The following is a 25,885-nucleotide window of genomic DNA, read 5'->3' as shown; positions in this document are numbered from 1 at the left end:
ACCACCCCCAGCGTCTCCTGTCGGCAGAGAACCGGAGCCCCCGGAGCGGGGTGTGTTGGTGACAAGGGACACACGGACACGGACACAGTTCCCAGGGCCAGTGGTGGCCGCTCCCAGTGTGCTGTGGGATTCACTGGCCTATAATTAGGCCGTGTCTTCATTGCCGGGAAAGGCTTTCCGCGTAAGATAAAGAATAATACATATTTGCGCTCCCGCTATGTAATCCTGCTATGGATTTTTAATTTTTACTGGTTTTTTTTTTAGCTGTGCTGCAGCCGTGCGTACCCCCTAGCCAGGCGGGTTTGCCCTCCAGAACTAGGGAAGGGAGAGCAGCGAGACGCTTTAGTGAAAAAGCGTGTGGTGGGAGATGAGGCAAGAGAGACCTTGCGTGTCAACGTGGCTGGGGTCCCTCCTGGGACGCCCTGAGCCCTTCCCCGTGTTGGGGGACCCGTGGGGTGGGACAGGAGTCCCCACGAAGCAGGCAGGTGTCGGTAGTTGGGGATGGCACGCTTCCAGAGGCTCACGAAACATCACAGAGAGCGCCCCGAAGGTCGCGTGTTATCGCGGATGGGATGGTTGCGGCAAGAATCCGCTGGCCCCGTTGGATGCTGCGATGCTGTGGCGTTCGTCCTCTCTCTGCGTAAAGCATCTAGAGATCGAACAAACGCTTCCAGGCGGTGCCTGGCCCAGCTCTGCACTGCGCAGTGCTGACACAGGAGGATTCCCAGGGATCTTGTCCTGTCTCTGCCCGTTTCAGCGGGCACAGCGACAGCGATCGCACGGCTGGTGGGTTCTCTGCAGCTCCACCTGCTTGGCTGTAGGGGCTGGGATGGGGTTAGCGGTGGGGACGCAGGTGAGGGTGATGCCAAGTGGGATGTAAAACCTTTCGCCACAAGAGCGAGCGTAGGATGGAGCAGATCTAGCTGGGTGTAGGGCCGCCTGAGCGGGAGCCTGACGGTGGGGTAGAGCCCCTCGGGCAGCGTGTGGCGGCAGCTTGGGGGTTTGGCTCCGCTCCTCGGTGCTCCCATCGGTCCCCAAGAAGGGAGCCCTGGGCTTGGCTTGTGCGGCGCTTTCTGCGCTCCCAGGAGAGCGTCCGACCGTCCTGTTTCTGGAGCCTGGCTGCATCTCCTTCCCCTCCCCCTGCTGCAGTGTGGTTGGCTGCCGAGCGCCTGGTGCCTGCGCTTCTGCTAGAACCGGAGGGCAGCGCGGCTGACGCCGTGGGAGCCGTGCATCACTGCGGCCTGCGCTTCTCCGTGGCACTGGGGCATCCGGGAGTGCCAACGCTGGACAAGCCGCTGCAGGCAGCCAGGTACCACTCCTCTGCGGTGCGGGGTGGGGGAGGATTCCCATCCGGTGACTGAGACGGGCAGGGTGCCCAGCGGTCCTGTAACAAAGGACCGCTTTGAAGTGCAATTTCAGGCAGAGCCGATGAAAACTTTTCTCCTTTGGAAGATTACAGTTCGCCAGGTGGGCACAGAATTTCTCTGTGGTGATACTGAGGAGGGATGAAGGGGTTTCTCTGGCTTGCTTGTCCCAAGGATATGCAGCGGGCGTGCCTCCTGCTGCCAGACAAAGCCGGAGAGGCGATGACGGAGGCAGCTCCTAGCATACAGCAACGGCTCGCAAACTTTCAGAGCCTTGTTTCCCCCCCAAACCTTCCTCCCGTTAATAATCTGCTTGTTAAGCTGTTCTGAAGTGGAGGGGCACCCTACCAAAGGGGGGGGATGGGAGAGGGGGCATTGCTGGTAAGCATCTGGGAGGGAGAGGATGCGGCTGGGAGGAGGTGTCTGAAGAAGGGCTGGGGGATGGCGTTGCAGCAGAATGCTTCAGCCGGGCAGCCGGGAGAAATTTGCACAATGGTGGGAGGCAGCACCACATTACCAGCAACCTCAGGCTTCCCTGTGTCTTGCAGAGCTGGCATCTGGCACTCCCTTGCGGCTCCATGCTAGGGTCTCCTCTAGTGCCCTTGGTCTCCCGTCTCCCATGCCGCCTCAGAGTCATGGAAGGCCCCCCCCGCAGGGGAAGGAGGGTGGTGTTCAGCACACATTGGGTCAAAGATCTGGCCAGCTCAGACGCAGGGTAAATAAAGGCGGCTGAGCTTTGCTGTAATTGGCAGAAGGAGCAGGAAGCTCGAGTTCTCTCATCTGCTGTTTTGGAGGAATGTCCAGGTAGGAAGAACAGCATTAACCCCAAATACCAAAATGGCTCTCGGGGCATAAAGGACACGTCGCAAGATTTTTGACCTTGGCAGAGTTGCTGGATAAAGGCTTGATTTGGTAGGAAAGAGCCACGTAGCTCCTCAAAGAACTCCAGCTGGTTGGGGAAGCTAGAGGTAGAATAGATCCTTTGCGTATTATGTAGGTAGAGCTTTGTCTCTGAATTTGGCTGCCTCGTTACGGTTTACAAGACCCGTTTGCTTCTGGAAATAATAGCTCAGTCTCGTAGCCTGCAGTCAGCTGGTCTTTGCAACTGCCCCTGGTACACTGTGGAGGGAGTGCGGGAACTCCAGAGCCCTTCAGGGTACACAGAGTGGTTCCAGGGCACTTGCTGGTCCCAGCTGCGTCCTGGACATCTCCTGTACTCCTGAGGCACATCCAGTGCATAGCCCTCACATTAGACAGATGCCCGCAGAGGCACTGGCTCCTGGGAATTATTCTGCCTGCTTTAATACTACTTCATGCTGTCATGGCAAGGTAATGGCTTTTGCTCTGTCTTTTATAGAGCGAGACTCCCAATCAGATTCCGAAGCTAGGAAGAGGTGCTTGTCCTGGCTTCGTTCCAGCTGCTTAGCTCTCATCTCTGCTAGCCTGGAAACAGGTTTTAATGGTGTTCCACTGTAGTCCCAGGCACAGCAGATGCAGAATGGATTTGGTGAGCTGCTGCAGACATGAGCAAGAGTTTAAAAACAAGGTCTTATCAGCTGATCTGGAGGTGCTAGCACAAGCTTGCTGGTGGGGGTGGTGAAGACTGCTGTTCTGGTTCCAAGGGCCTGCTGAAAGGTGCATGTTTCCCTGGCAAGCTGGGGCTGTAAAGAGCAGGAACTGCAATAAGGAGCAAAATGGCTTTCTGCTAATGGCACGTGTCGGTGCTGGTTTGGGGTAGGTTTTGTTGGTTGGTTGTTTTGTTGGTTTTTTTTTTTAACCCTTGTTGCCTCCAGTGTCTGTATTCTTTGATCACCAAGGAATGAAAGGAGTAAGACCTTTCTGGTCTTGAAAGAAATGAGTGATCTGATACAAAACCAACCAGACCATCTCCTCTGTCTTCCTCAGAGCACATATGCTTATTGGAATTGGATCATGATTTGGTAACACAGGAATTGCTTGCTCTGGTCAAATGGAACAAAGCCGGGTACCTTTTGACTTGCCATTTCCAGCTGTGGGCTGGAAAGCAGGAGGGGGATGGGAAGCTCCCAGGTCCTTTCTGTAGTGACGTGAACCTGAGTCACTGCGGCCAAGTCCCTGTAAAGCCAGCGTACCTCCACCTTGCCCTAGGTTTCGGGAAGGTTATGCTACGGTGCATTTTTTGTTAGAGATCGTAGGTGGTGGGGAGCTGAAGCTTCTGGGACAGAGAGGAGTGTTTTGTGCTGAAGGGAAAGAGCATGAAGGGAGCCTCCTACCTCCTTGCGGGAGAGCCCTTCCACTTCAGCTGCAAATCTAGTTCCTTAGTCCTAGTTAAAATTCCCTGGGGCTCTTGCAGGCTGCTGGTTAGTGTAGACTTTCCCAGCACAGGCCTTCTGGTATCTCGAAAAACCCCTGGAGCTTCACACTCGGCTAGAGCTGGCATGTGTCAGCTGCTGCTGAAAGAAGCAATCCTGGCCTTGATCCCTGTCCAGGGGATGGGGAGGACTGGGCTGTTTCCAACAGCAGAGTCAACTTGTACTGAATTACACCTGACTCCAAAGCTTGGGGAAGCTGGTTGGGCGAAGTCTTTCTGGGCTTGGGGATTGGCTTTAAAACCATGCAAGGGGGTGCCTGGATGCTAAAGGAGAGTCCTGTTTTTTGGGCATGGGAGAATGTGGGTGAGACAACTCCTTGCCTCTGCTCCCTGCTCTGCTGCTGGAGGTGGATTGCATTGCCTCTCTCGCTCTGGGACAGAGGGCCCCTGTCCCCATGGGACCTTGCTGAAAGGAGGCATGTGCTGCATTCCCTTCTTCTGGGCCTAAGGTCAGGTTCTAGTGCTGTGGTGCCTGGCCCCTTTGTCCTGAAGTGTTGTTCAGCAAAGGCAAATGTCATAAGGAGTTTATCTAAGGAATTCAGATGAGGATTTTTCCACCAGTTCTTACTTTTAGGAGTCCAGCATTTGCCCTCTAATTTTTGGCTCTTGCTCATGTTGCAGTTCTTAACGTTACCCTGAAGCTGACTGCACACCCATCTGTCCCTTCATTTGCAAAACATCCTTCTCTTGCCTTTGTTTCTAAAGCCTTAACGTGTGTGTGCAGCTGCTCTTAGTGGTGAAGTTCTGGGGCATCATGCAGAGCTGATTGTGTTTCTTGTTTTACCCATATTGGAGCGGCTCTGGAAACGCTGACTGACGGATGTGCAGCTGAGCAGCACCGGTTCGTCCCTTTTCCGTGGCTCTGTTGCAAGTGGCCTGGGGTGGTGACCCTGAGCACAGTGGCTCTTCTGACAGCGGTGTGGCAGTATGCAAGTTTCCCGGCAGTGTCAATATGTCCTGACTGTGCAGTGGAAGCCTCAGAGGCTCTGCACAGCTGACTGTAGTCTCCTACAGTCTCTGTTTGCTTTCTGACACTATGGTATAAAAATAAGGAGAAGACTTGTGCTTGTGACACAGCCTCTGCAATGGTTGCAACCTTGGCAATCTGTTTGCTTTTTACTGCTTTTATTTTTCGTTTTCATCATCCAAGGTACTAGGTCTAGGTTTTGTTGCAGTATTCCTTAGGAGTGGAGACCCAGCTGTACATTGGCAATCTCACTTCTAGCTTTGGTGGTGGTCAGCCAATGAAGGGTCTCTTTCCAGAGACCCTTTATTCTGTTGTTTAACAGTAGTGAGCTGGCAGAGGTCCAAAGGAAAAAAAAAAACCTCCCTGCTTTTATCAAGTTTTTTGCTTCTCAAATAGAGAACCTTGCTGTTTCTTCAGGTAGCAAAAGCATGTCTCACAGCATGAGACTGGGATAATTATTATGCAAATAAGACTTTAAGCCCCATGGTTCCCTTTCTAAATGCTACCATTGCTATCTATCTCCCAAACGTGGTCACTCATTCTTGCTATGGGTCAGACTGACTCTTTTCCACAGTAAGCTTTTTTCCAGAACCAGCTGGTTTTCTGCAATTACCATATCCTTAAATCACCTTCTCCTACAGAAGAGTTTGCTGCTAAAAATCTGTGCCCGCTTCTATGCAGAAAGTGCTGGCAAGCCATCTGCAGTTTGAAGGAAGCTGCAATTATTGTCTTGACAGCATCGCTTGTGCAAGTTGTGATGGTACCCCGTGTCTCACATATACTTGGTCCAGGGACATGCGGGGGGACAGTGAACTGAATTTGTTTGAGGCATGTGTAGACCTGAAGTCTCTGTGCTCTCTGTAGCCTTCTAGCATTAGGCATCATAATCTAAGCTTTAAGGTTCACTTGGACCCATTCAGTCTGGCATCCTTCTTTCTGTTGTGGCAGCTGTTGTGGGTTTAAGATAGAAGCAGTGAAGCTTCTAGCTCTTTCCTCTTAAAGCTCTTGCATGTGGGAGCAGTTTTCAGAGGCAGAAAAGTGGGCTGCTGAAATTGCTGATGCTCTGTGATTTCCCGGTTATGCACTTGAATACAGGAGGAAGGTTTCTGCCTGGCAGAGTGTGCTGGCTGATGGATTCCCAGCTGATTGCTGCAACTGCCACAAAGCTCGGTGCACGCATGTTCCTTCCCTGTCTTCCTGCAGCACTCCTCCAAATGGGAGCAGGGGAGGGGAGATGAGATGGGTGTTGCCAGAAAGCCAGGCTATTCTAGCAGCTCACTGTAAATAGGGAAGACATGCCAACTAGAGCAGAAACATGCTGGTGGAGACCTGGGCCGTGACACCTGCAGAGCCGTGAAGAATGCAGCAGGATAAAGTAGGAGCCGGGCACTCCAGCTCCCAAGAAACCTGTTGGAAAAGCATTCTTCCTATTCCAGTCTGAATCTCCCCCTGCCAAAGGCAGATGATGGTGTCTCTTCTCCTCACTGCAGGAACCTCCGAGAGCGTTTTCTGCATGGATAAAGGACACTCAGTGCCCTTTACTGAATCTGTGGGAGTAGGAAGAGTGCTTATACAGCAGCCTCAGCGTGCCTGACCTTGGCGTCAGTTGCCATAGAGCATGTTTCCTCTCTGGAGGGCTGGGCACTGAGTGTAGACCTGAAAGCACTGGGGAGAGCTAGAAATAAGGCTCTGTAGGGAAGAATTGTCACTTTGAAGGGATGATAAGTCAGCTCCCACCAGTGTTTAATGGTTTTCTTTGCTGTGCAAGAGGTAGCAGTATTTAAGTGACTTCTCTGCAGTCTTCTCTTTGTTTTCTTGTTGGTACTTGGAAGTGAACAGCCCACGTGCTATTCTCACATTTTGCACCTTGTGTCCAGCCTGGGCCATCCCCTGTCCACTCTTGAACACTGGAAGCATGTTGGTATCTAGCAGAGCTGTGCTTCTAGGATGTCTTCCTAGAGGGAGGAAGGCCAGGCTTGTGTAGAGGTGTTTGCACAGCCAGTGAGAGAAAAGGAACCTGTATTGGTATGTCTTGAGGATTTGAGGATGTAGTTGCAGGGAAGGATGAGTCTGATGTGCTGTGGGTCAGGACGTTTGGGTTATTTTCCCTTCTTGGTCTGAAGTCTTTACAGTTCTGAAAAACTAGTTGATCGTGGGGACTGTGAAGTGCTCAAGGCTCTTTCTGCTGGAAGGGCTGAAGAAAGACAGGATGTTGCTGTAGTAGAGGCACTGGTGGTTTAACACACAGCTTGGCGATTTCTCACTTGAGGAGTCATTCCGTGCACAGTGGAATTAATGAGGCTGATTTTCTATGGATCTGGGTCTTGTCTGACTCTGTTATCTACCAAGGTGCAAGCTCTGGTGGCTTTTTATCATGAATCGCAACATGTTGCTCTTCCCAATGTGTTTGTATTGTACTTTTTAAAGATGGTAGTGAGATCTCTGTATGGACATAAGTAATGCTTTCATGAAAACTGACAGCATCTCACAGCTGACCCAGCAGACAGAGGGACAGATGAGGAAGCACTTGTGCTGCACAGCTGCGTGGGCCTTAAGGCAGAGCTCTAGTTTTGTTGTATGTGGGGCATGAGGCAGCTCCTGGGGATCTCCTTGTGTCCCAAGCATTGCCTGTGCCCCAGAGGACTCCCACTTCCTGATTTCCCTGTTTCTGAGTTTGGGGCTGTGTTTCCTTATGAGCTGAAACCAGTGACACAGCTGTTTCACCCTTTAGCAGTTGTTACCGTGGTTTCTTTGGAAGCAGGTAAGGGCCTGTTGAGCCTTCCTGGGAGGCTGCCTTGACCCATTTCAGAGCAGGACAGCAGTGCTTTGCCCAACGTGGCAGAGCTAGCGTCCTTTGGGCTGCCAGGCTCTTCCTCTGGAGCTGGGAATCGTTGCACATCTCTTCCTGAACTGTGCTCCCCCGCAGAAGTCTGCCTTAGGCATGGCTTCCCTCATTGCTTTAACACTCGATCACTTCCCCAGATGTGTTATAAAGGTGGGAAAAAAAATAACCAGGGGAGTTATGGATGAGAATGATTCTCCAGGAACTGGCAGCTAAGCAGTTTGGAAGAAAAGATATGAGTGGCAGCCAACTCTCAACAGACCTAGTCTTTTCTTCAAAACAGTAGTCTATGCCCTTTATCTTGATCTTAGTGAAGTTTTTCATGACCTTATCATATTCGTCTTCTCTAAAGCAAACTGGGAAACATCACAGTCCAGATGAGACTTTTCAGCGTAAAATGCACAATGCACAGGGTAACTGCATGTGGAGCATGGCAGATACCCAAAAGTGAAGGATACACTGAAGTATGGCTCAGGGTTGGTGCTGATGCTGGATCATTAAGTGAGTGTGAAGTCAGCATTAAGATGCTGGGGTAGGTGGGGGAGGACTTGGCTCTTGCTCAAAGGTATGAACAGGAACCCAGTCTTCAAGAGACATGAAGTGTTTCTGCCCTGCTGAGGTTCAGTAAGGTCTCTGCTGTGTGTTGAGAGTTTGCTGCCCTTCCTGAGGGATGGATGTGCATCACTGAAACGGAAAGAAAAGAGGAGCTGAGAGGAGAGCTCAGGCCTATAAAACAGCTCAAGGAACTTCTGGAAGAGTGAGGCTAAAGAGGAAGAAATGGGTGGGTATAATGAGATGTGTTACTTATAGCAACTGCCCCAGCACTGTTTGCCATCTTCACTTTCAGTGCTGCAGTGAGGAAGAAATGGGACCCCTCTATGGCTCAGGGCCTGCTCCTGGATAGGGATAGCGGTAGCTGAGCTGGGGGATCGCCCTGAGCCCCCCTGGGGCAGAGCACACAGCTGGGGAGGAGAGGAGCTCTGCTCTCTTTCTTCCTGGGGCAGCGTTTCTGCTTGCTCAGTAAAGCAGGCACAAGGCTGCTGCCCGACAAAGAGTTCAAACCGTGCAGAGGTGGGTCCTGCAGGAGGACAAAGAAAAATCTATTGGCAGCTCTTCCTCCACCTCCTCCTGCGTAATGCCTGGGCAGTTCGCCAGGTTCCTGGCGGCAGGGCTCTGGGCGCTCAGGTTGAAGCGCATCCTGCCAGCTGCGGGCTGCAAGGAGGTGCTGGTGCCTGCGCAGGGCATGGCAGCTGCCTGCCTTCAGCCCTGCAGGAGCCTGGCCTTGGAGTGACCGATAGCGAGGTAGGTGGTGGCTTTCCTACCATCGCTGAGTAACGTGAAGAGGCTGCTGGGGTGGCCAAGCTGGGAGGAAGGCTGAGAGGGGGTTAGATGAGTGAGTCGTAGAGCAGTCAGGGTGCTGTCAACCTGCTGTAAGAGGTCTTGTCTGCTGCTTATGTCTCTCACCCTCTGGCCTGCTGTGTTTTCCTAGCTCCTGGATTTTCTATGCAGTGATCTTGCAGCCACGCTAACATTGTGGGTTGTAGCACTCGGTGTCCCTGTGCAAAGGCGGTAGCTTGGTACTCTCCTGTCGTATATTTGGGGGGAACAGGACAGGGAAGGAGTGGTACAGAGTCCTTAGGCCATCCTGAGGAGACCTTGGGCTGGCAGCAGGGCAAATGAAGCTGGAAAAGCTGTTAGTGTTTCAAGCTGACACCCACGCAAGGGTTACACTAGTGTAATGGTAGCAGTTGGTGTATGTAAGCTTTCCCACACAGGCGTGATTCAGTTCATGCTGGCGGTGTTATGCCCCTTATCACCACAATGGCTGTTCTGTGCCAGGGCTGGGATTGTCAGGGTGTACTCTTCTGGTCAGGGAATTTTTTGTTTGGCCCAGTAAGGCCACTGATGCCTCTCTGTCTGAGAGATGCTCTTCCAGGAGATTTTCCACAGAGGAAGCAGAAAGCTTTGAGCCAGCATCCCTTCACTTTCTATTCTGTTTTTTCTGCAGTCGGAAGAAGTGTTGAGCTCTGACAGCCTCCTTGCATCAGTGGTCTGTGGGCAGGAGGTGTACGCATTGCAACCCCAGCTGCCAACTACAAATCTCTGCTCTTAAATGGAAGCTAAATCAGCTTTTCTTGCTGCTGGGAGTGTGGGGGTGTTGGAGGTCAGCACTGATTCTAGCCTTTTTGTCTCCTGTCCACGTGTGCCACCTGCACTGGTTGCCAGCGCTCTGTGCCACAAAAGCGGAGACACGTGCACTGCCAGCCTCATGCTGCCAAAGGGAGAGGGGACGATGAAGGGGAAGGGCTTAGAATAGGCAACCAGTTGAATGCTGTCTCTGGCTGCTTGAAGGAGGCTGTGACACTTGTGTCTGGTTGTGGCTCTCTGAAACAGCACTGAGGCGCTCGGGTTTTGTCTCTCTCTCTCTCTCTTTGTAGGGCTGCACGAGCAGGACTATGTCCACCATGGTGTACCCAAGGGAGGAGAAACTGGACAAGCTGAGCCAAGAGGAGATCATTTCCAACACCAAGCTGGTGATGCAAGGGCTGGAGGCACTCAAGAATGAACACAACTCCATCCTGCACAGCTTGCTGGAGACCATCAAGTGCCTGAAGAAAGATGAAGAAGCCAATCTCGTGCATGAGAAATCCAACCTGCTCCGCAAGTCAGTGGAGATGATTGAACTGGGGCTCGGAGAAGCTCAGGTGAGAGTGGTGGGTGACCCCCCCCCCCCAGGCGTTACCCAGGACTGACAGGGGAAGGCGAGCGTGTGGCCGTTCCCCATAAGTTGCAGGGGCAGCAAGGGGCTGAGTGTAGGCGGCCTGCATGACCCCGAGGGTGGGCCCTAAGCATGCATGTGAGGGAGATGGCAAGATTGTGGTAGTTACTGACTAGGACTCTTGACAAGGTGATGATGGCACTGTCCAACCACCTGAATGCTGTGGAGTCAGAGAAGCAGAAACTGCGTGCTCAGGTGCGGAGACTGTGCCAGGAGAACCAGTGGCTGCGCGACGAGCTTGCCAACACCCAGCAGAAGCTGCAGCGTAGTGAACAAACTGTGGCTCAGCTGGAGGAGGAGAAGAAACACCTTGAGTTCATGAACCAGCTGAAGAAGTATGATGAGGATGTCTCGCCTTCGGTATGTTGAGCAGCCACCTTTGGGGGAGGGGGAGGCTGGACCAGCAGGGTTGCCTAGGTGCGATAGCATTGCCCTGGATTTTTCCCCTTCCCAGCTACCGTGCACAGCAATGCCTGTAACTGAAGGGAGCCTGCATGGGCAAGAGTCTCTGGAAGAACATGGAGTAGCATGCCAGGATGTGCTAGGAAAATTTGGCTTTATTAGTTTTGTTGAGGTGGGGGGAGGGGGGAGATGGTGGCAGAGACAACAGGGGAAGTTGGGGGTGTTGGTGGGCTGCAGCAAGGAGGAGAGTTTGGCAGCTGACTCGGCCCCGGCTGCTGCTGTATCCTCTGAGAACCAACAGTATTGCGATTCCCATCCTCTCAGGAGGAGAAGGAGGGCGACTCTGCTAAGGACTCTCTGGATGATCTGTTCCCGAACGAGGAGGAGGAGCATGGTCCTGGATGTAAGTGTTTGCTCATGCATGGTTGCTGGCTGTCTCTGTTCAAGCCTCCTGTGCCAACTGTGCCCCTGTTTATTCCTCTGTGCCTGCAGTGCCCCACCAGCACAGCAGTGCAGTGGCAGCTGCCCAGCAGGGAGGCTATGAGATTCCTGCACGCTTGCGCACCCTCCACAACCTTGTCATCCAGTACGCCTCACAGGGACGCTATGAGGTGGCTGTGCCGCTCTGCAAGCAGGCGCTGGAGGACCTGGAGAAGACATCAGGCCACGACCACCCTGATGTGGCCACCATGCTCAACATCCTGGCGCTAGTGTACAGGTGAGCATGGTGCGGAGTGCAGGACTGGGCAGTGGGGAGGGCACGACTGGGCCGGGAGAGCTTTCTGCCTCTCCCGTTTACCAGGGCAGTGCATTCTGCTGACAGGGAGCTCCTCCAGCTTCCAGTGGTTCGCCTTTCAGAAAGGTTTTGGCACAGATGAGGTGTCTGGCCTGCCGGGCTCCCAAATATAACTAGGGACTGGCTAAGGTAGGGAGGAATGGAGAAATGAAAGGGCTTTGGGGGCTGGATCTGTGTGGAAGAAGGACTGTTGTTCGCTGTTCTGCTTCGTATGGGCTGTGGTGTCCAAATCCCGAATAACTGGTTGACTTTGCACTGCAGGGATCAGAATAAATACAAAGAGGCAGCACACCTCTTGAATGATGCTCTCTCCATTCGTGAGAAGACTCTGGGCAAAGACCACCCAGCGGTGAGTGTCTCCCTCCTCTTTCAGTCACTTCCCTTGACGTGTGGGTGCTGCTGGGTCTCGAATGGTGCCCTTATTGTGTGTCTGCAGCCAGACTATCAAGGACAACAGTGTGCTCTGTGATGCGAGGGGTGCTGTTCGCATGGTGTGGGGCTCTGTTTTACTGCTTCAGTATTTCCTGCTGTTTTGTTCAGTATGGCCTGTCAGGAGGTGGCTTCTCCTGGATCCTGCGATGTAGGCAGGGTAGCCTTCTGCCTTTGGACCTCCTTCTCTTCAGAATCAGCTGTACTGCAGGCATGAAGGAAATGGGACAGTCACTGTTACTGCTGCTTGCACCCCTTGTTTGGTCCCACTGGATTCTGCTTTGTTTCATGGAGAAGCTTATGTCTCTGCAGGTGGCAGCAACTTTGAACAATCTGGCTGTTCTTTATGGCAAGAGAGGGAAGTACAAAGAAGCAGAGCCACTGTGTAAGCGAGCCCTGGAGATCCGTGAGAAGGTACTGGTCTCCCATGTTCTCCTTCCTTCCAGCTCTCCCTGAGGGTTTTCCCCCATTACCACACTGCACCTGGGAGATCAGGACCTACCTAATCTCTTTGGCTGCTGATTCTCCCACCGCCTTTCCTGTCTCTCCAGTGGTTGCAGCCTTAGAGAGGCGTGGCAGGAGGTGGAAGCTGGAATTTCTCCTCTTTACCTCCCTAGTCTTTGGTTCCTGTCTGACATAGGCATGTCCTGGAGGGACTACAGTTCTACTAACTCCAAGAATACACTGCAGTCTTTAAGTGTTGACTTTTTGTGGCTTCTCTTCTTTACCCAGGTCCTAGGCAAAGACCATCCTGATGTGGCCAAGCAGCTGAACAATCTAGCCCTGCTGTGCCAGAACCAGGGCAAGTATGACGAGGTGGAGTACTATTACTGCCGGGCCCTGGAGATCTATGAGAGCTGCCTGGGTCCTGATGACCCCAATGTGGCCAAGACCAAGAATAACCTGGTGAGAGCCTGGGGAGAGGCCATGTGGGGATGGGGAGTGGTGTCATGGGAAAGGTGAGCATTGCCTGGTGCTTGGAAGGATGCAGAGAGATAGCTGCTAGAGGGGGGGCAGAGTTAACCTGTGTTGCCCAGTGGGGCTGGAGCTGTTTTCTTGGTTGCAGGCCTCCTGTTACCTGAAGCAAGGCAAATACAAAGATGCAGAGGTCCTGTATAAGGAGATCCTTACCCGTGCTCACGTGAAGGAGTTTGGCTCCGTGGATGGTTTGTAAAGCAGAAGCTGTTGGGGCTGGGGAAGGGTGAGCAGTTGGTCTCCTGGATCTCAGCCTAGGCTTGGCTGGTTCTGGTATCCCCCTGGCAGAGGGATGGGATGCCTTGCAGGGCCCCTTCTTTGGGCAGCCCTTGAGACACTGCCATTCTAGTGTGTTATGCTGTTCTACCTTTTCCCTCAGAAAAGGTCTTGGAGAGCTCTGGCTGTCAGTCTTTACTGGGTTGGGAATAGTTGTGGCTAAAAAGGGGAATAGCAAGTGGCACAATCATTCCCAGGCGTAGGCTAAAGTTTCTCCTGTACACCTGGCACAGGCATTCCCCCATGGGAGGACTTGTTCCTGCCTTCCCCTGTCCTGCCCTTGCGATGTCAGCTGCCTTTCTTGGGGCTCTGGCCCAGGGAACAGGGGAATCTGGAAGCCTTGTCACTTCCCTCTGGTGAGCTGCTGGCTCTGGGGACAGAGTGCTCGGTTGTGGAGGTGGCAGAGCCCCAGAGGGAGTGGCAGAGCAACAGGGTGAGGTGGTGAGTGGAGCTGTCTTACGTTCTTCCCCACGCAGATGAACACAAGCCAATCTGGATGCATGCAGAGGAGAGAGAGGAGATGAGCAAGGTGAGTCTGAGCTGCTGGTGCTGCCTGTTGATAGCAGCAAGAGCCCTGGGAGGGGAAGGAGATCTGGGAGTTTTGATCCTCTCTTACCACAGCCCAGACCTTCCTTCCTGCAGTCTGAAGAGCTGCCATGGCCACTGATGAAGGCCATGAGGGGTCTGGAGGGTGGAGAGAGAGTGTGGCTGCTCCTTGGGGCAGCAGGGAGGGAGGGGCCCATCAGAGATGCTTTTCCTGGGGTAGGGGGTTGTTAAGCCTCTCAGCCATGGCTGCATGCACTCTCTTTTTGCTTTAGTGATCCCTCTAGGGCATGCAGATGATGGAAGATGGTGGATGGCAGAGGGTTGTGCTGCAGGGCCTTGGCACTTTGTTCCAAAGAGCTGCTAGTACCCAGAGCACAACCTGCTTCTGAAGCAGCCCTAAGGCTGCCTGAGGGAAAAATGGAGGTCAAGAAGAAACTGCTGCCATCACCTGGCTTAGGAAATGGACCCAAACCTCCCGAAAAAGATGTCCGCACAGGGCAGGCCCTAGCTGTTCTATGTCCTAGCTGGCCTCTGAAAGAGGATAGACATGGGTTGTGCTTGCTTTGGACTAAGATGAGAGACAAAGAAGCTGTTGCTCCTGTTGCCCAGGCCCTGCTCTGTGCTTAGCTGATAAATGCAGCAGAGTCCTGTCTCTGCTTTTCCCAAGCCGAAGACCTCACCTGCTTTTTGTCAGGTGGGCGAAGCAGCAGAATGAAGGGCTCTGGTCTAGTCCTCTAGCTGCGGTGGGAACAGACACTGTCTCTCTCCTTTTCCTTTGCCTCAGAGCAACATGGGCTCAGACAGCAGGCTGGTAGGCTTGGCTTAGTGACTCATCAGTCCCATCCTGCGAGTCCTAAGAGCAGGGCACTAGCAGCCACCCCCACCAGCATGCTAGGTCTTCCCATTGAAGTGCTCTGTGTGGTCCCCAGTGCAGAGCAGTGCTCAGCTCCACCTTGCACTGCTCCGGTTGCTGCCCTATGAAGCCTCAGCTGCAAAGAAATAAGGTGTGCTGCCACACCATCCTATGCAGGAGAAATCAAAGTTGGAGCAGAGACTAGGCTCCCCTTGCCCCCTCTGTGATTGAGACACTTCTGGTGGTATCTTTGGAGAATTAAGAGTAGATAGTTGTAGTGTGAAGCTATGCTCCAGATAACGCAAGCTTTGCTACAGGGCAGGAGAACAGGCTCAGGGACCTACAGTTGGAGTGAGATTTGTTTTACAACCTGGGGCAAGGGTTGAACCTCTTTCTCTGCCCCTGGGGCTCCCATCCCCAGGGTTGCTATGCCCATTCCCCATGGCCCGGCATGGTTGGCATGGCCTTCCTGGCCAGGTGGTGGCAAGCAGACATGCTTGTACTGCTGGCCCAGGGGCTGGGGCTGCTGTGCTCTGCTTTGTGCTGTGTTTCCACGTCTCCTATTAAAAAGGATCAAACCCCTCTTGCAGAGCTTCAGTTCTTTTTTCCCCTCACCCCTCTTCCCTTTTGCTCTCAGTGGCAGCAGGGGCTTGGGTGCAGCTGGCAGCCCTGGCCTGCGATGGGGATTTGCCCCAAGGGATTTGACACCTTTTCCCTCCAGTTCAGCCTGGGCTGCCTCTACGCAAGCTTCAGATGTGTTTTGAGTCCTGAGTTCTCCTGTAGCTGGGGCCTGCCCAGGCCGCGTAGGCTCTGGCACAAGTAAACTTACGTGCCTATGGCTCAGGGAAGATTCCTTCAGGTGGGGTAAAGATCTGAGAAGTTATGTGCGACTGAGTAAGAAAAATGGTCCCTGTAAAGACAGTTTCTTGCCCTTGCCAGAGGGAAACTCTTGCTGTGGAGCAATGGTCCCCTGCACCTGCTAGGTGAGAGTAGCCCTGCTGGGCTCGGGGCTGAGCTGGGTGCTTTCTGCCCAGCCCGTGTCCTGTGGGTGCAGAGCCAGCAGCATGGCACACACCCCAGGGCTTGCCGTGCACAGAGTGTGGACAAGCATCCTTGCTCCCGCAGCAGTGGCGATTCCTGCTTGCAGGTGCCGTGGTCCCTACTGACCCAGGGCAACGCTGGCTAGCAGCTAGTGCCCTGCAGAATGGGTTGTCCTGGCCCTAGATCTTTCTCCCTGAGCATCAAGCTCTGCCCCTTCTCCTGTTGCCCTGGGCCAGCAGCCTCTTTGCTTCTGGCTCTGGCAGGTCCAGCCAGCTTTGGGGTGCAAAGGCTGGGCTTGGAGAAGAGACAGGTAGCTGGGCTGAGCTGCTGTGGAGCGGGTCTGACCTAGCAGGCAGAAGGGTTAGATGTGGCTGGCTGATTGCTTTGCTAGCCATGGCTGAGGGGTTTAGTGTCCATGCTGCTTGGCATGCCTATGGGGTTTTTGTTGGTTGGGTTTGGGGGTTTTTTTGTCTCCCTTTCACATGCTGGGGGGTGTGGGGTGTCATGTCCTCCAGAGCGCCGTGAGGATGGGCTGTGTTGTCCCTGCTGCCTTTGGTACCATGGAAGGGGCAAGGAGATGGGATTATGCTCCTTGCTGGGGTGGGGACATCACTTCTACTTATGGCCCAGATCTGTTGCAGCAAACGGGCTTTCAGCTTTCCTTCCAGGAACCTGCTGGGCTTCGTCACCGCATTTGCACATTGTGTTTCCAAAGGCTGGGCTGGTGTGGGGGGGTGCAGTTTGGGGCCTGATCCTAGCACCCAGTGGGAGAGCACAGGCCAGAGAACGGCAGTAGGCATGGGGCTAACAGCTCTCATCTCTCCTCACCCTGTAGAGCAAGCACAGAGACAGTGCTCCCTACGCTGAGTACGGCGGCTGGTACAAGGCCTGTAAGGTTAGCAGGTAAGAGGTGGTTTGTGGGCAGCTGTGGGCTCTGGAGGCGGTGGTCCCAGGGCTCCTGCTCACCTTCTGTCTATTACTGCAGCCCGACTGTGAACACCACCCTGAGGAACCTGGGTGCTCTGTACCGACGCCAGGGCAAGCTAGAGGCAGCTGAGACCTTGGAGGAGTGTGCAGTTCGCTCTCGGCGACAGGTAACCCCAGAGGGACCTTCCCTGGTGGAGGGGGGCATTGTGGGGCTTGGGGTGGCAATCCCACCGGTCATGGCACAGCATTTGGCTTGGAGTGTGGTGAGGGACTCTCCTGGGCCTTGCAGCCTCTGATGTCTTTGGTTTACATTCCTGTGACACCAGAGCACCTTGGTGGTTGGGGTTGCATTTGTGCCGGGGTACATGCATGTGTACATGTACAGGGTTGTGTGTGTACGTGCATGCATGGATGGAGTGGATGAGTCTGTGTACATGTGGGGAAGAAGGCATGGCTCTGAGTGCAGAAATACTGCAGCTGGGTTAGGGCAGGTTACTGGGCTTTGTCAGCTACTGGGGAGATCTGCACTCACTGGGATGTTTTCTTCCCACTAATTTTTTGTCCAGGGAACACACTAGGGATTTCTTAGGGTATGTCTCACCCTAAACTCCTCTCGATCCTCAAATAATAAAGCAGGAGCTGTAAGCACCTAGCACAAAGGCTGAAGGACAGCAGAAACCTTCACACACCAAAATGTGAAGAAAAAAAAGCTGTCAGCTTTGGGGTAGCAAGCCCTTGTCCCCCAGGGTGGTTTATGGCTTCGAGGGGGGGCTCGTTGAGCTGGGAACCCAAACAGGACTGCAAAGTGCAGGGTGGCATTTGGCTCCTTGCTTCTTGTGCTAGAGAGTTTTGGCTGTGGTGGGGCAATGGCCAAGAGAGGGGACGGGACCAAGCACAGTGATGGCACAGCAGATCGCTAGATGGAAAGAACCCAGAAGAGCAAAACAAGGTGCTTCCTTATCCCTTTCTATTTGCAGGGCATTGACCCGATCAACCAGACGAAGGTGGTGGAGATCCTGAAGGAGGGCGATGGCACAGAGAGACGTCGGAGCCTGGGGGGCAGTGTCAAGTACGAGAATGCCACAGACGGTAGCGAGGAAGTGAGTATGGGCGTGGAATGGAGCGGGGTAAGTACAAGACACCATCAAGAATGGCCTCAGCCGGCTGCCAGAGGGAAGGGGCAGCCTGGCTCAGGGCTGTCCCCGCGTGGCCTGTCGTGGCATCCTTGTCTGCCTCCATTCGTTCCCCGCACACTTCCTTACCCTCTTTCTTGGCATGAGCCAGCCAGCCTGCGAAGGTGCGTGTCTGGGCCTGGTTTCTGGTGTACAGGCCAGATATCCCCAACTGAGGGCTCCTGCTTCCTTCCAGCGGACTGCCAGGCCCTGGCAATGCACAGCATGAGCTGGTCCTGGTCTGCCCTTAATCTTAGCCTTGCATCCTTATTAACATCTCTCCCTGCTGCTCCCCTCTTGAGGCCCTGGCTGAGAACATCAGCCCCATCTCAGGCCCGTGCAGCCTCTGTGAGCAACTTGGCTGTCTGTCCTGCACTGCGCCACTGGCGATGCTGAGCCCGGGGAGGGTTGCGTGTGTGCGTGTCTGGTGTGTCTGTGACCGAGCGACTGCAGGGCGTGGGAATAGTCTGCAGCCAGCATCTTTGCTGTTCCCCTCTGCTGGCCTCGTGCCCTCCGTAGGCTCTGGCCAAGCAGAGGTGGTAAAAGGCAGGTCTTTGCGGGATGCCGGGCCGGGCTGACCGGTGGTGGCAAAAGAGGCTGCTGTTAGCTGAGGCGCAGACAGGGCGACCTGAGCCTGTCTAGGCTTGCTCTGAGACTGAGGGACACTTTGGTCACTAGCGCCGAGTTTGGAGGAAGGTAGCGGTCCAGGTCTGGGAGAGGTGCCTTTTGTCTTCTGCAAGGAGGAGGATGGAGAAGAGGCGGCAAGTGAGCATGGTGCTGGTGGGTGCTTGGCTCGAGGGCTGCTAGAGCTGTTAACGCTTACCGTTCCTCCTGCAAACTCTAGTTCAGAGCGTAGCGTAGCTGGGTACCCAGGGGTTATTGCGGCCTAGCACGGGTGACACACTGAGCACACGGAGTCCTTGCTCCCCCCTTACATCTGCTGTCACTAACCCTTCCCCACTTGGCTCAGCTCTACCCCAACCCGCATGAGCTCCCTCCCTTCCTTCTTCCTCTTCCCTGTTGCCATGACAGCCCCTCAACACCCAAGCCTGAAGCCTGCTGGCTCTCTTGATTGTGGATTGTACCCAGGAGGTGGCTGGAGGGGACCTGGGGAGCTGAGCTTCGAGGGGACCCGGCAGCTCTGCCAGATGCGGGGCTGTCCTCTGTCCCAGCTCTCAGCATCGTGAGCAAAGAGGGTCCTAGCCCTGGCAAGGCACCGACCCTGGACCCTCACACTCCCTAGTTAGCAGAGGGGCTAGACAAGCACAGAGAGAGGGCTGCAGGTTTGGATTAGGATCACCTGGTCCCTGTCCTGGCTGGTGTCTCTCTGCAGTTCCTCCTGGCTGTGGTTGGTGTTGAGTGATTGCTTTGCGCTGGTGATGGTCTGGGAGACCTTCCCTGACAGTCTCTGAGCTGATCATCCCGAGGCAAGCAGGCAATGCGACCCTCTCCCCCAGCCTGACCCAGCCAAGGGGGATAGTCCCTGCTCATATGACCCTTCCCCAAGAGGCTTGGCAGGGCTTCCCTGAGCCCAGCCAGCTGTAGATTGAGGGTTTGAGGGCTAGCCCAGCACCCTGGGGGGCACGGCTGCTGCCACCTGATGCTCGGTGCCTTCTCCAGCCTGCTGCACCTATCGCCAGCCTCCTCTCCCCAGCCAGCAGCCCTGTACTGGGCTGCAGCTCCCCCCAAAAGAAGGCTGAGGCAGCTCCCGCTGCTCCTGTCTGTCACGGCCAGTTGCTCCCTGTGCTGGTCTAGAGACTTTTGGACATGCTGCCTCACGGCAGCCTCTGCTGCCATCCCTTAGCTGTCAGCTGCTGCAGGCACAGGGCCATGGGACACCCCAGGGTGCCAGCAGCCTCTGTGCTCTGCTGCCACGGGCAGCTCTGGAAGCACCCCAGGGCCCGGACCAGCTACTTGCTGCCCAGGTAATTGGCCTGGGAGAGCCAGGGTCTGGCCTGGGAGAGCAGGGACGGCACCAGCTCAGTGCTGCTGAGGTCTTGGCAGGCACCCCGTGCCTGAGGCTCAGGAGCAGGCAGCTCTCAGAGCAGGGAGACCCAGGCTGTCCCTCCCAGAGCTAGCTGTTCCTGCCAGCCTGCTCGAGCGTGTCGGCAAAGATGCGAGCCGCCTGTTTCAGCCTCACAGGACTCCCTCCCTGCCCAGACGTGGCCCGTTGTCTCTGCATGCGGCCTGGGCCCTGCCCCACCTGCTCCCTGGGTGACCTACAACCTCACGGCCTTGTAAATTGTGTCTTTCTCCTCTCTGTGCACTAGGCTTAAATGCCTCCCGAGACTCCCTCTTTCCCCTCCACCGCAAATCACCTGGATGTTTGTGTTGTATCTTCTGACTTTTCCTCCACACCATCCCTCCTTCCTCGGCAAGAACTCCACGCCAGTCCCCCAACCCTCCCGGCGCGCGAGGGCACCGCGACGCCTGCCAGAGGAGTGCCTGGCCGCGTGGCCCGGTTCCAGTCCCGTGGCCGGCAAGAGCAGGAAGAATCTGCGAGGAGCTGCCTGCTCCCCGAGGCCAGGGCGACGGGCCACCGTCCCCTCGCGTGCCCCTACCCCCAGCCTGCCCTTGCACATCCCTGGGGACCAGGCCTGCGGGGGATTGTCTTCACTCCAGCCGTGCCGACTCCACCGTCATTAGACATCCTCAACCCTCCTAGCTTGTTCCCTCCATCTCTGCAGAGGCCAGGACGGAGGCACGAAGATGGGAGGCTGTTTTGGGAGAGAGGCCTGGCCTTGGCAGGGCTGTCGTGTGCCCAGTTGCTTTCTTCCCTGTAGGCTTAGCTGATGTTAGTGCCCTGTAGCAAACCTGCGCTGGCCACCAGTGAGCTGGGCTCTCCCTGCAGCACAGGGCTGTCTCTCCCCGTCTTGCTCTCCTCCTCCCTGCTGAGCTCTGCAACCCAGGGGCAGCATGCGGGTCTCTCTGCAGGGGCACGGGAATGTAGGGTGGCCCATAGCTGCTGTACATCCAAGACAAGGTGAGGGGGTGACAGCCAAGGGCCATGCATGGAACAGGGACCTGCCAGGACAGGCATGTTTGGTTGCAACCTCCTGAGCTGATGCTGTAGCTGAGTTCCTCACCTGATGGCATTAAGGGGTGAATCAGCTCCCCGTAGCTCCAGGGTCCCCAGGTGTGGCTGCTGGGAGAGGGAGAGGTAGGGGTGAAGCTGTTTGCTGTTCCTTGGAGGCAGAGGAAGGGTAGGAGGAAAACAATTTTTCTGCAAGGGGCCAGACCCCAGGCCATTAGAAGTGGCTGAGATGGGGAACGGGCCGTTTTGGAGCAGAGTGGTTGGGAGAAAAAGGACGTGCAAAGAAGGATGCGAGGAAAGGAAGAGCTGGGGCTTGGGGTGCTCTGAGCACGTGGGGGCAGATGGGATGGCTTGGAGGGAGGTTTCCACCGGAGGAGAAGGGGCCAGGTTGCTCATGGAGGAGGGCAATTCTTGAACACAGGACCTGACTCGCCAGGCGTGGTCCCTGGGGCTGTCACTCGATGTCTGGCTGTCCCTAGCCAGGTGGCTGCGAAATCTGTAACCCCGTTACTGCTAGGAAGACGGTGCTGACCCTGGCCATGCGTGGGGGTGTCTCCATACCTCTGATGGGACTCCAGACCTACACAGGGTCTGGAGATGTCGGTCACTACTGGGAAAAGGGGATGTTTCCCAGGGCCAGACCAGCACTGCCTTGAGCCTCCCACCCTGGGGTGCACACCCTCATCCCACCTCCTATGAACCTTCCTGGTCCTCCTACCCGGGAAGAAAGCTGGGGAGGCTGCAGCCAGCAGGATAGAGCCCAGAGGCCAGCGCAGGACAACCCCCCCCCCCATTATTTATTTAGCTAGATAGTTTCTCTCATGCTAGTCATCTGGCAGGTTGTGATACTAAACGTGCTTGTGTCTTGTCTGGGCCTGGCTTTCCTGCGGTGGTGCAGAGGCCTTGGGGCACATGCATGCTGCTCCCCTGGGAGCTTGTGCTTGCTGAAAGGAGGTTTTTGTCCTCAGGACCACAGGGTGCGGAGCCCAGGGCTGAGTGCTCTAGGGCTGCATCTTCCCTGGCCTCTCTCTCCCAGCGCTGCTCCATGCTCCTGGAGAGCAGGGAGTCCCCAGTGCAGGGTGCGTTCAGGCCTCAGTGCCACCTGCCCCTGTGTTTTTGCCACGTCCTGGACCTGGTGCTGTAACAACCGTACCTCTGATTAAAGGTAGACAGACCCGAACCGCTGCCCTGTGCTTCTTTCCATGCTTTGTAGGCCAGCGTCGGTCAGCCCTGGGGTGGTGGGCGCAAATGCTGCTGGAGCAGGTGTGGGGGTGCTTGGTGTCCGTGTGCGTGCAGGGGGACGTGCCCCCCCCAGGGCATCTCTCCCAAGCTGAGCATTGGCGATGAGGGACCTAGCTCCACCATGCCTCTCCCTAACCTCCAAACTGGGGTTGCTACTAACCTCAGCTCTGTAGCTGTGTGTGGCAGGGCTGCCCTGGAGCGTCTGAGCTTGGACCTTTCCCAACTGAGTGTTTCCATTAGGCAGAGAAATACCCCATTGTGTCCCCCAGTGCTGAGCTCTGCGTGCTGCCAAATGCTGCCCAAGTCCTCTGCCTCCGTGCAGCAGGCAGGGTGGGAGCACGCAGTGGAGAGCGGCTCAGTGGTGGAGCTGCTTCTTTGAGTGCTCTCATCCTGGTGGGTGCAGTGGGGTGGGGGTTCTGCGGTAAACCAAGCCCCATAAATGTTCTGGGTTAAAAATAACCCTGCAGAAAAGGGAGTGGGGAGAGAAGGGAGGCTATTTTTAACCCAGTATGCAGCAGCATTTGGTTCTGGTGTTGGTCTGCAGACAGTCTGCATCACTGTAGCTGGGGAAATGTGGCTCCATCCTCTAGCCCTGACCCCAGACCATGCTTCCTGGCTGGATCCTGCTGCCCTTGTATCATGGTCCAGCTCCTCTGACCCAGCTGTGTTCCCTTCTCCACCCCTGGCTTGTGTGCCCTGGCAAAAGGAACAGCGCCTGGCATGGCAGTACCCTGCAGGGAGGGTGGTGACCCAGCATGAGTCCGGTGGGGAGGCAAAAGATACTCCACTCCATCTTTGCTAGTGTCGCATACTGATGGCCAGCTCCTCCAAAACCTGCCCTGGATGCCTGGTGCAGGAGTTCAATTGTTTACCTTGCTAATATTTTTGGTGCTCTCTGCATTCCTGGTGTGTGGGTTCCTTGCAGCAAAAGCACATGGCTCCTAGTTTGGAACCCCCTCATCCTGACGAGAAAGTGAAGAGGTTCAATGCACTTGGCTTATCCAAGAAGGGATGAGATGAATACCAGGAGAAGGGTTTGCTGGTGGGAAAAGTCCCGTTCAGCTGTCGGAGAAGGGTCTAGGGCTGGATCAGCTTTGGGTAATCGGAGCGGGGAGGTGTTGGAAAAGCCTTCCCCAGGGCCACAACCTGTCACAGTCAGCACAAGGGGGTGACTGGCCTAAGGCAGAGCCCCTGCTTACATGCAGAGCTGCATGGAGATTCCTGGGGCAATTCCTGCTGCCAGCCTGGGCCACAGAGCATTTGGGTCATTTGGACTGGTACAAAGGGGCTCCCACACATGCTCGTAAGGAGCAAAGGGCTTTTGTGGTCACCTTGTCTCTGTTTCTTCTGCCCTGATGTGCCAGGGGCCACCGGGATCAGGAGCAGGGAAGACTGGTGTTACCAGGGAAAAGTAACTCCACGTTAGCAGTGGTGCCACAACTTTGCATAATGAGCATGCCTGGCCACAGGGGAAGAGCTCGGTGCCACGATGGCAGTGGAATGAGGTGGGGAACAATATTTAGGGCTGGTTTTGGTCTTTGGAAAAAGCAGGCAGCCATAAAGAAACCCCTCCAAAGTGCCACCTTGGGGCAGCTAGCGGGGCTGGGCGCAGCTAAAATTGGGGGGCTGAGGAGAGTGGTGCCTGCTTGGCAACACAGTATTGGTGCAGCCAAATGAATGCATCCCGGATGGAGCTGCCTGAATTGCTCAGCAGGCTGAAAGCTAAATGTCGTGGGGGTGTTAGAGGTGGGATGAGGCCGTGTGTACGTGTGGACTGGTCTTGTCTGACATGAGGGAGCCTGCAGGCTTGGCATGCGGGACCTGAATGTGCATCAGGACGAGTGCTGGATGGAGAGGAGGAATAGCAATGGCATGGTGAGGACGGGCAAGGGGGAGGGGGACGATAGTCTCCAGCCAGCAGCAAATGAGGAGAAAGTCCTTGAAATGAATGTCCTGGCAGCATGTCCTGGCCTGATAAAAGTACCCCCAAGCTTGGGGCTCCCATCAGGGCTTGGTGCTTGCCTGGCCCCTGGGACCTCCCTGGTAGCTGCTGCCTGAGCTGTCGCGGGTGATGGAGCTCTGCCACGTTTGAGCAGGGCTGCGGGGCTGCCAGTGCCGTTTGTGCTGGTGGCCTGGTGCAGGTCAGCAGCCTGGCTGGGTGTTGGGCTTCCACCAGGCAGGAGGGAGGATCGGTCTGAATGAGCCAGGCGATGGTGGTGGTGGGGGCCCCCAACTCCATCGTCATTGTGTCTCATGGAGAACCGGGGTGAGGGGGAGCCACGTAGCGAGCAGTAAGCCTGCTCTGGGCCAGGGCTTAATCCTCAGTACAAGAGGGCATCTGGAGCCAAGCCCAGTTCCTGGCCACTCATCTGCAGCACGCCAGAGCCTGATCGGTGCCGCTCAGCCGTCGCCCTGGCTTGTGTCTCTGTGTCCAGGATGGCAGTGGCACCCTCCAGCGCAGCAGCTCCCTGGGGAAAATCCGGGATGTGATACGGAGGAGCAGTGAGATGTTGGTCAAGAAACTGCAGGGCAATGGTCCCCTGGAGCCCCGGAACACCAGGTAGGGACCAGGGCTGTGAGGGCCAGGCTGGGTGCAGGGTGGGTGGTGGCCCTGCCGCTTTGGGAGTCGGGGTCTGGCCAGGCGCAACAAGATCACGCCTCTCCTCTGCTTCCTTGTAGCATGAAACGAGCTGCATCATTAAATTACCTGCACAAGTCTAGCGATGCTTCGTTTGAGGTAAACACCGGGCGGGCAGCGGGGCTGGTGCAGGAATGGGTGCTGGGGTGGGGGCTGTGTGGCCATGGCTGGTGACGCTGGCCATGAGGGGCACGGTGGGCCACAGATGTGATGCTCCAGGCTCCACCGAAGGCGTTCATCCATACAGATGTACTCCGCTGCTGCGTGGGGCTGGAGCTACTCTTGCCTTGCCAAGCGGTGGCACGGGCCAGTGCCCCCACTTGCACCCCCCAGGGCAGCTGCGTAGCCCCTCTTCTGAGATGGTAGCTCCACAAATGAAGGTGTTGCCTCCAAGTAACCACCTCCCTGCCTGCTGAGCTCGGCAAACCCTCCAGCCGCAGAATGGGAGCCGGGAGAGCAGAGGTGGCACCTAAGGGGGCTGGTAAGGGCGCTGGGGGAGTCCTGGCCTGCAAGGCAAAAGTGTGGGGGGGTAGGAGGTGGGCTGGCAGCTTTTTGGGGGACATGGATTTGCAGGTACCGGTCCTCACGGGCGCTGTATTTTGCAGGGCACCCAAGGCCTCCGCGCGGAGAGCAGAGGCCTGAGCGCCAGCAGCATGGACCTGTCGTCCCACAGCTCCCTGCTCTCCTCCAACTGACCCGCCTGCGGGTGCCCCCTGCATCTGGCAGCTCGGAGCTGCACCCGCCACCTTCCCCACCTCAACTGCTCTGGTTTTTTGTTGGGGTTTTTTTGTTGGGGTTTTTTTGTTGTTTTTTCCTCCTCCATCACCGGCTCTTGGGTTTCCCGTCTACCCACCCATCCCCAGGGCCCCTCAGCAGGCCCCGACTCATTTGGGAATGGCAGCCCACCCGCATGCTCCTCTGCTACGTCCCCAGGGGCCGCAACAGCTTCGGTGGCAACACGCTCGGCACCAGACCGCACACCTTTAACCAGCTAAAAAAGAAAAAAACCAAACCAAACAAAAAACGCCAGGCCGGTGGGAGTGAAGCAGCCCTGTCGTGGAGGGTGGGCGAAGGGGGGGGGGGGCCGCAGGCCCCGGCTGTGGGGAGGGAAGAGCTGGGGAGCGTGGCGGGATCCCCCCCCCTCGTTTCCCAACGGTTGGTTGATTGCTGTACTTTATTTTATTAAATAAAACCGACCCTAGAAGCGACCGCGCCTCGGCCTAAGGCTTGGCGGGGCGGGAGGGGAAGGGGG

The 25,885-nt window shown here is 55.7% G+C and overlaps 1 protein-coding gene across 7 annotated transcripts in view; it reads left to right on the top strand.

Moving 5' to 3' along the window:
- Positions 1-25,373, top strand: part of KLC4 (kinesin light chain 4) — a 25,740-nt gene extending 367 nt beyond the window's left edge. Inside the window, exons 2-17 of one of the 7 annotated variants that reach the window (XM_010577832.1) lie at positions 1,150-1,309; positions 9,962-10,228; positions 10,432-10,662; positions 11,029-11,107; positions 11,197-11,422; positions 11,762-11,849; positions 12,242-12,343; positions 12,662-12,835; positions 12,996-13,095; positions 13,657-13,709; positions 16,456-16,523; positions 16,606-16,714; positions 17,525-17,674; positions 24,431-24,555; positions 24,675-24,732; positions 25,239-25,373. In XM_010577832.1, coding sequence (XP_010576134.1) covers positions 9,980-10,228; positions 10,432-10,662; positions 11,029-11,107; positions 11,197-11,422; positions 11,762-11,849; positions 12,242-12,343; positions 12,662-12,835; positions 12,996-13,095; positions 13,657-13,709; positions 16,456-16,523; positions 16,606-16,714; positions 17,525-17,674; positions 24,431-24,555; positions 24,675-24,732; positions 25,239-25,328 — 1,902 coding nt within the window. In that variant the 5' untranslated portion in view covers positions 1,150-1,309; positions 9,962-9,979 and the 3' untranslated portion in view covers positions 25,329-25,373. Of the gene's footprint in view, positions 1-264; positions 1,310-9,961; positions 10,229-10,431; positions 10,663-11,028; positions 11,108-11,196; positions 11,423-11,761; positions 11,850-12,241; positions 12,344-12,661; positions 12,836-12,995; positions 13,096-13,656; positions 13,710-16,455; positions 16,524-16,605; positions 16,715-17,524; positions 19,658-19,989; positions 20,562-24,430; positions 24,556-24,674; positions 24,733-25,238 lie in introns of those variants that run through there. The other 6 variants (XM_010577833.1, XM_010577835.1, XM_010577834.1 and 3 more) reach the window with 6 other exon arrangements.
- Positions 25,374-25,885: the final 512 nt, after the last annotated feature.

Source organism: Haliaeetus leucocephalus, unplaced genomic scaffold, assembly GCF_000737465.1.
Source record: "Haliaeetus leucocephalus isolate CR32 unplaced genomic scaffold, Haliaeetus_leucocephalus-4.0 Scaffold577, whole genome shotgun sequence".
Classification (NCBI taxonomy): Eukaryota; Metazoa; Chordata; class Aves; order Accipitriformes; family Accipitridae; genus Haliaeetus; species Haliaeetus leucocephalus.
The sequence above is the reverse complement of the archived record's forward strand: the minus strand, read 5'-3'. Positions and strand labels throughout refer to the sequence as shown.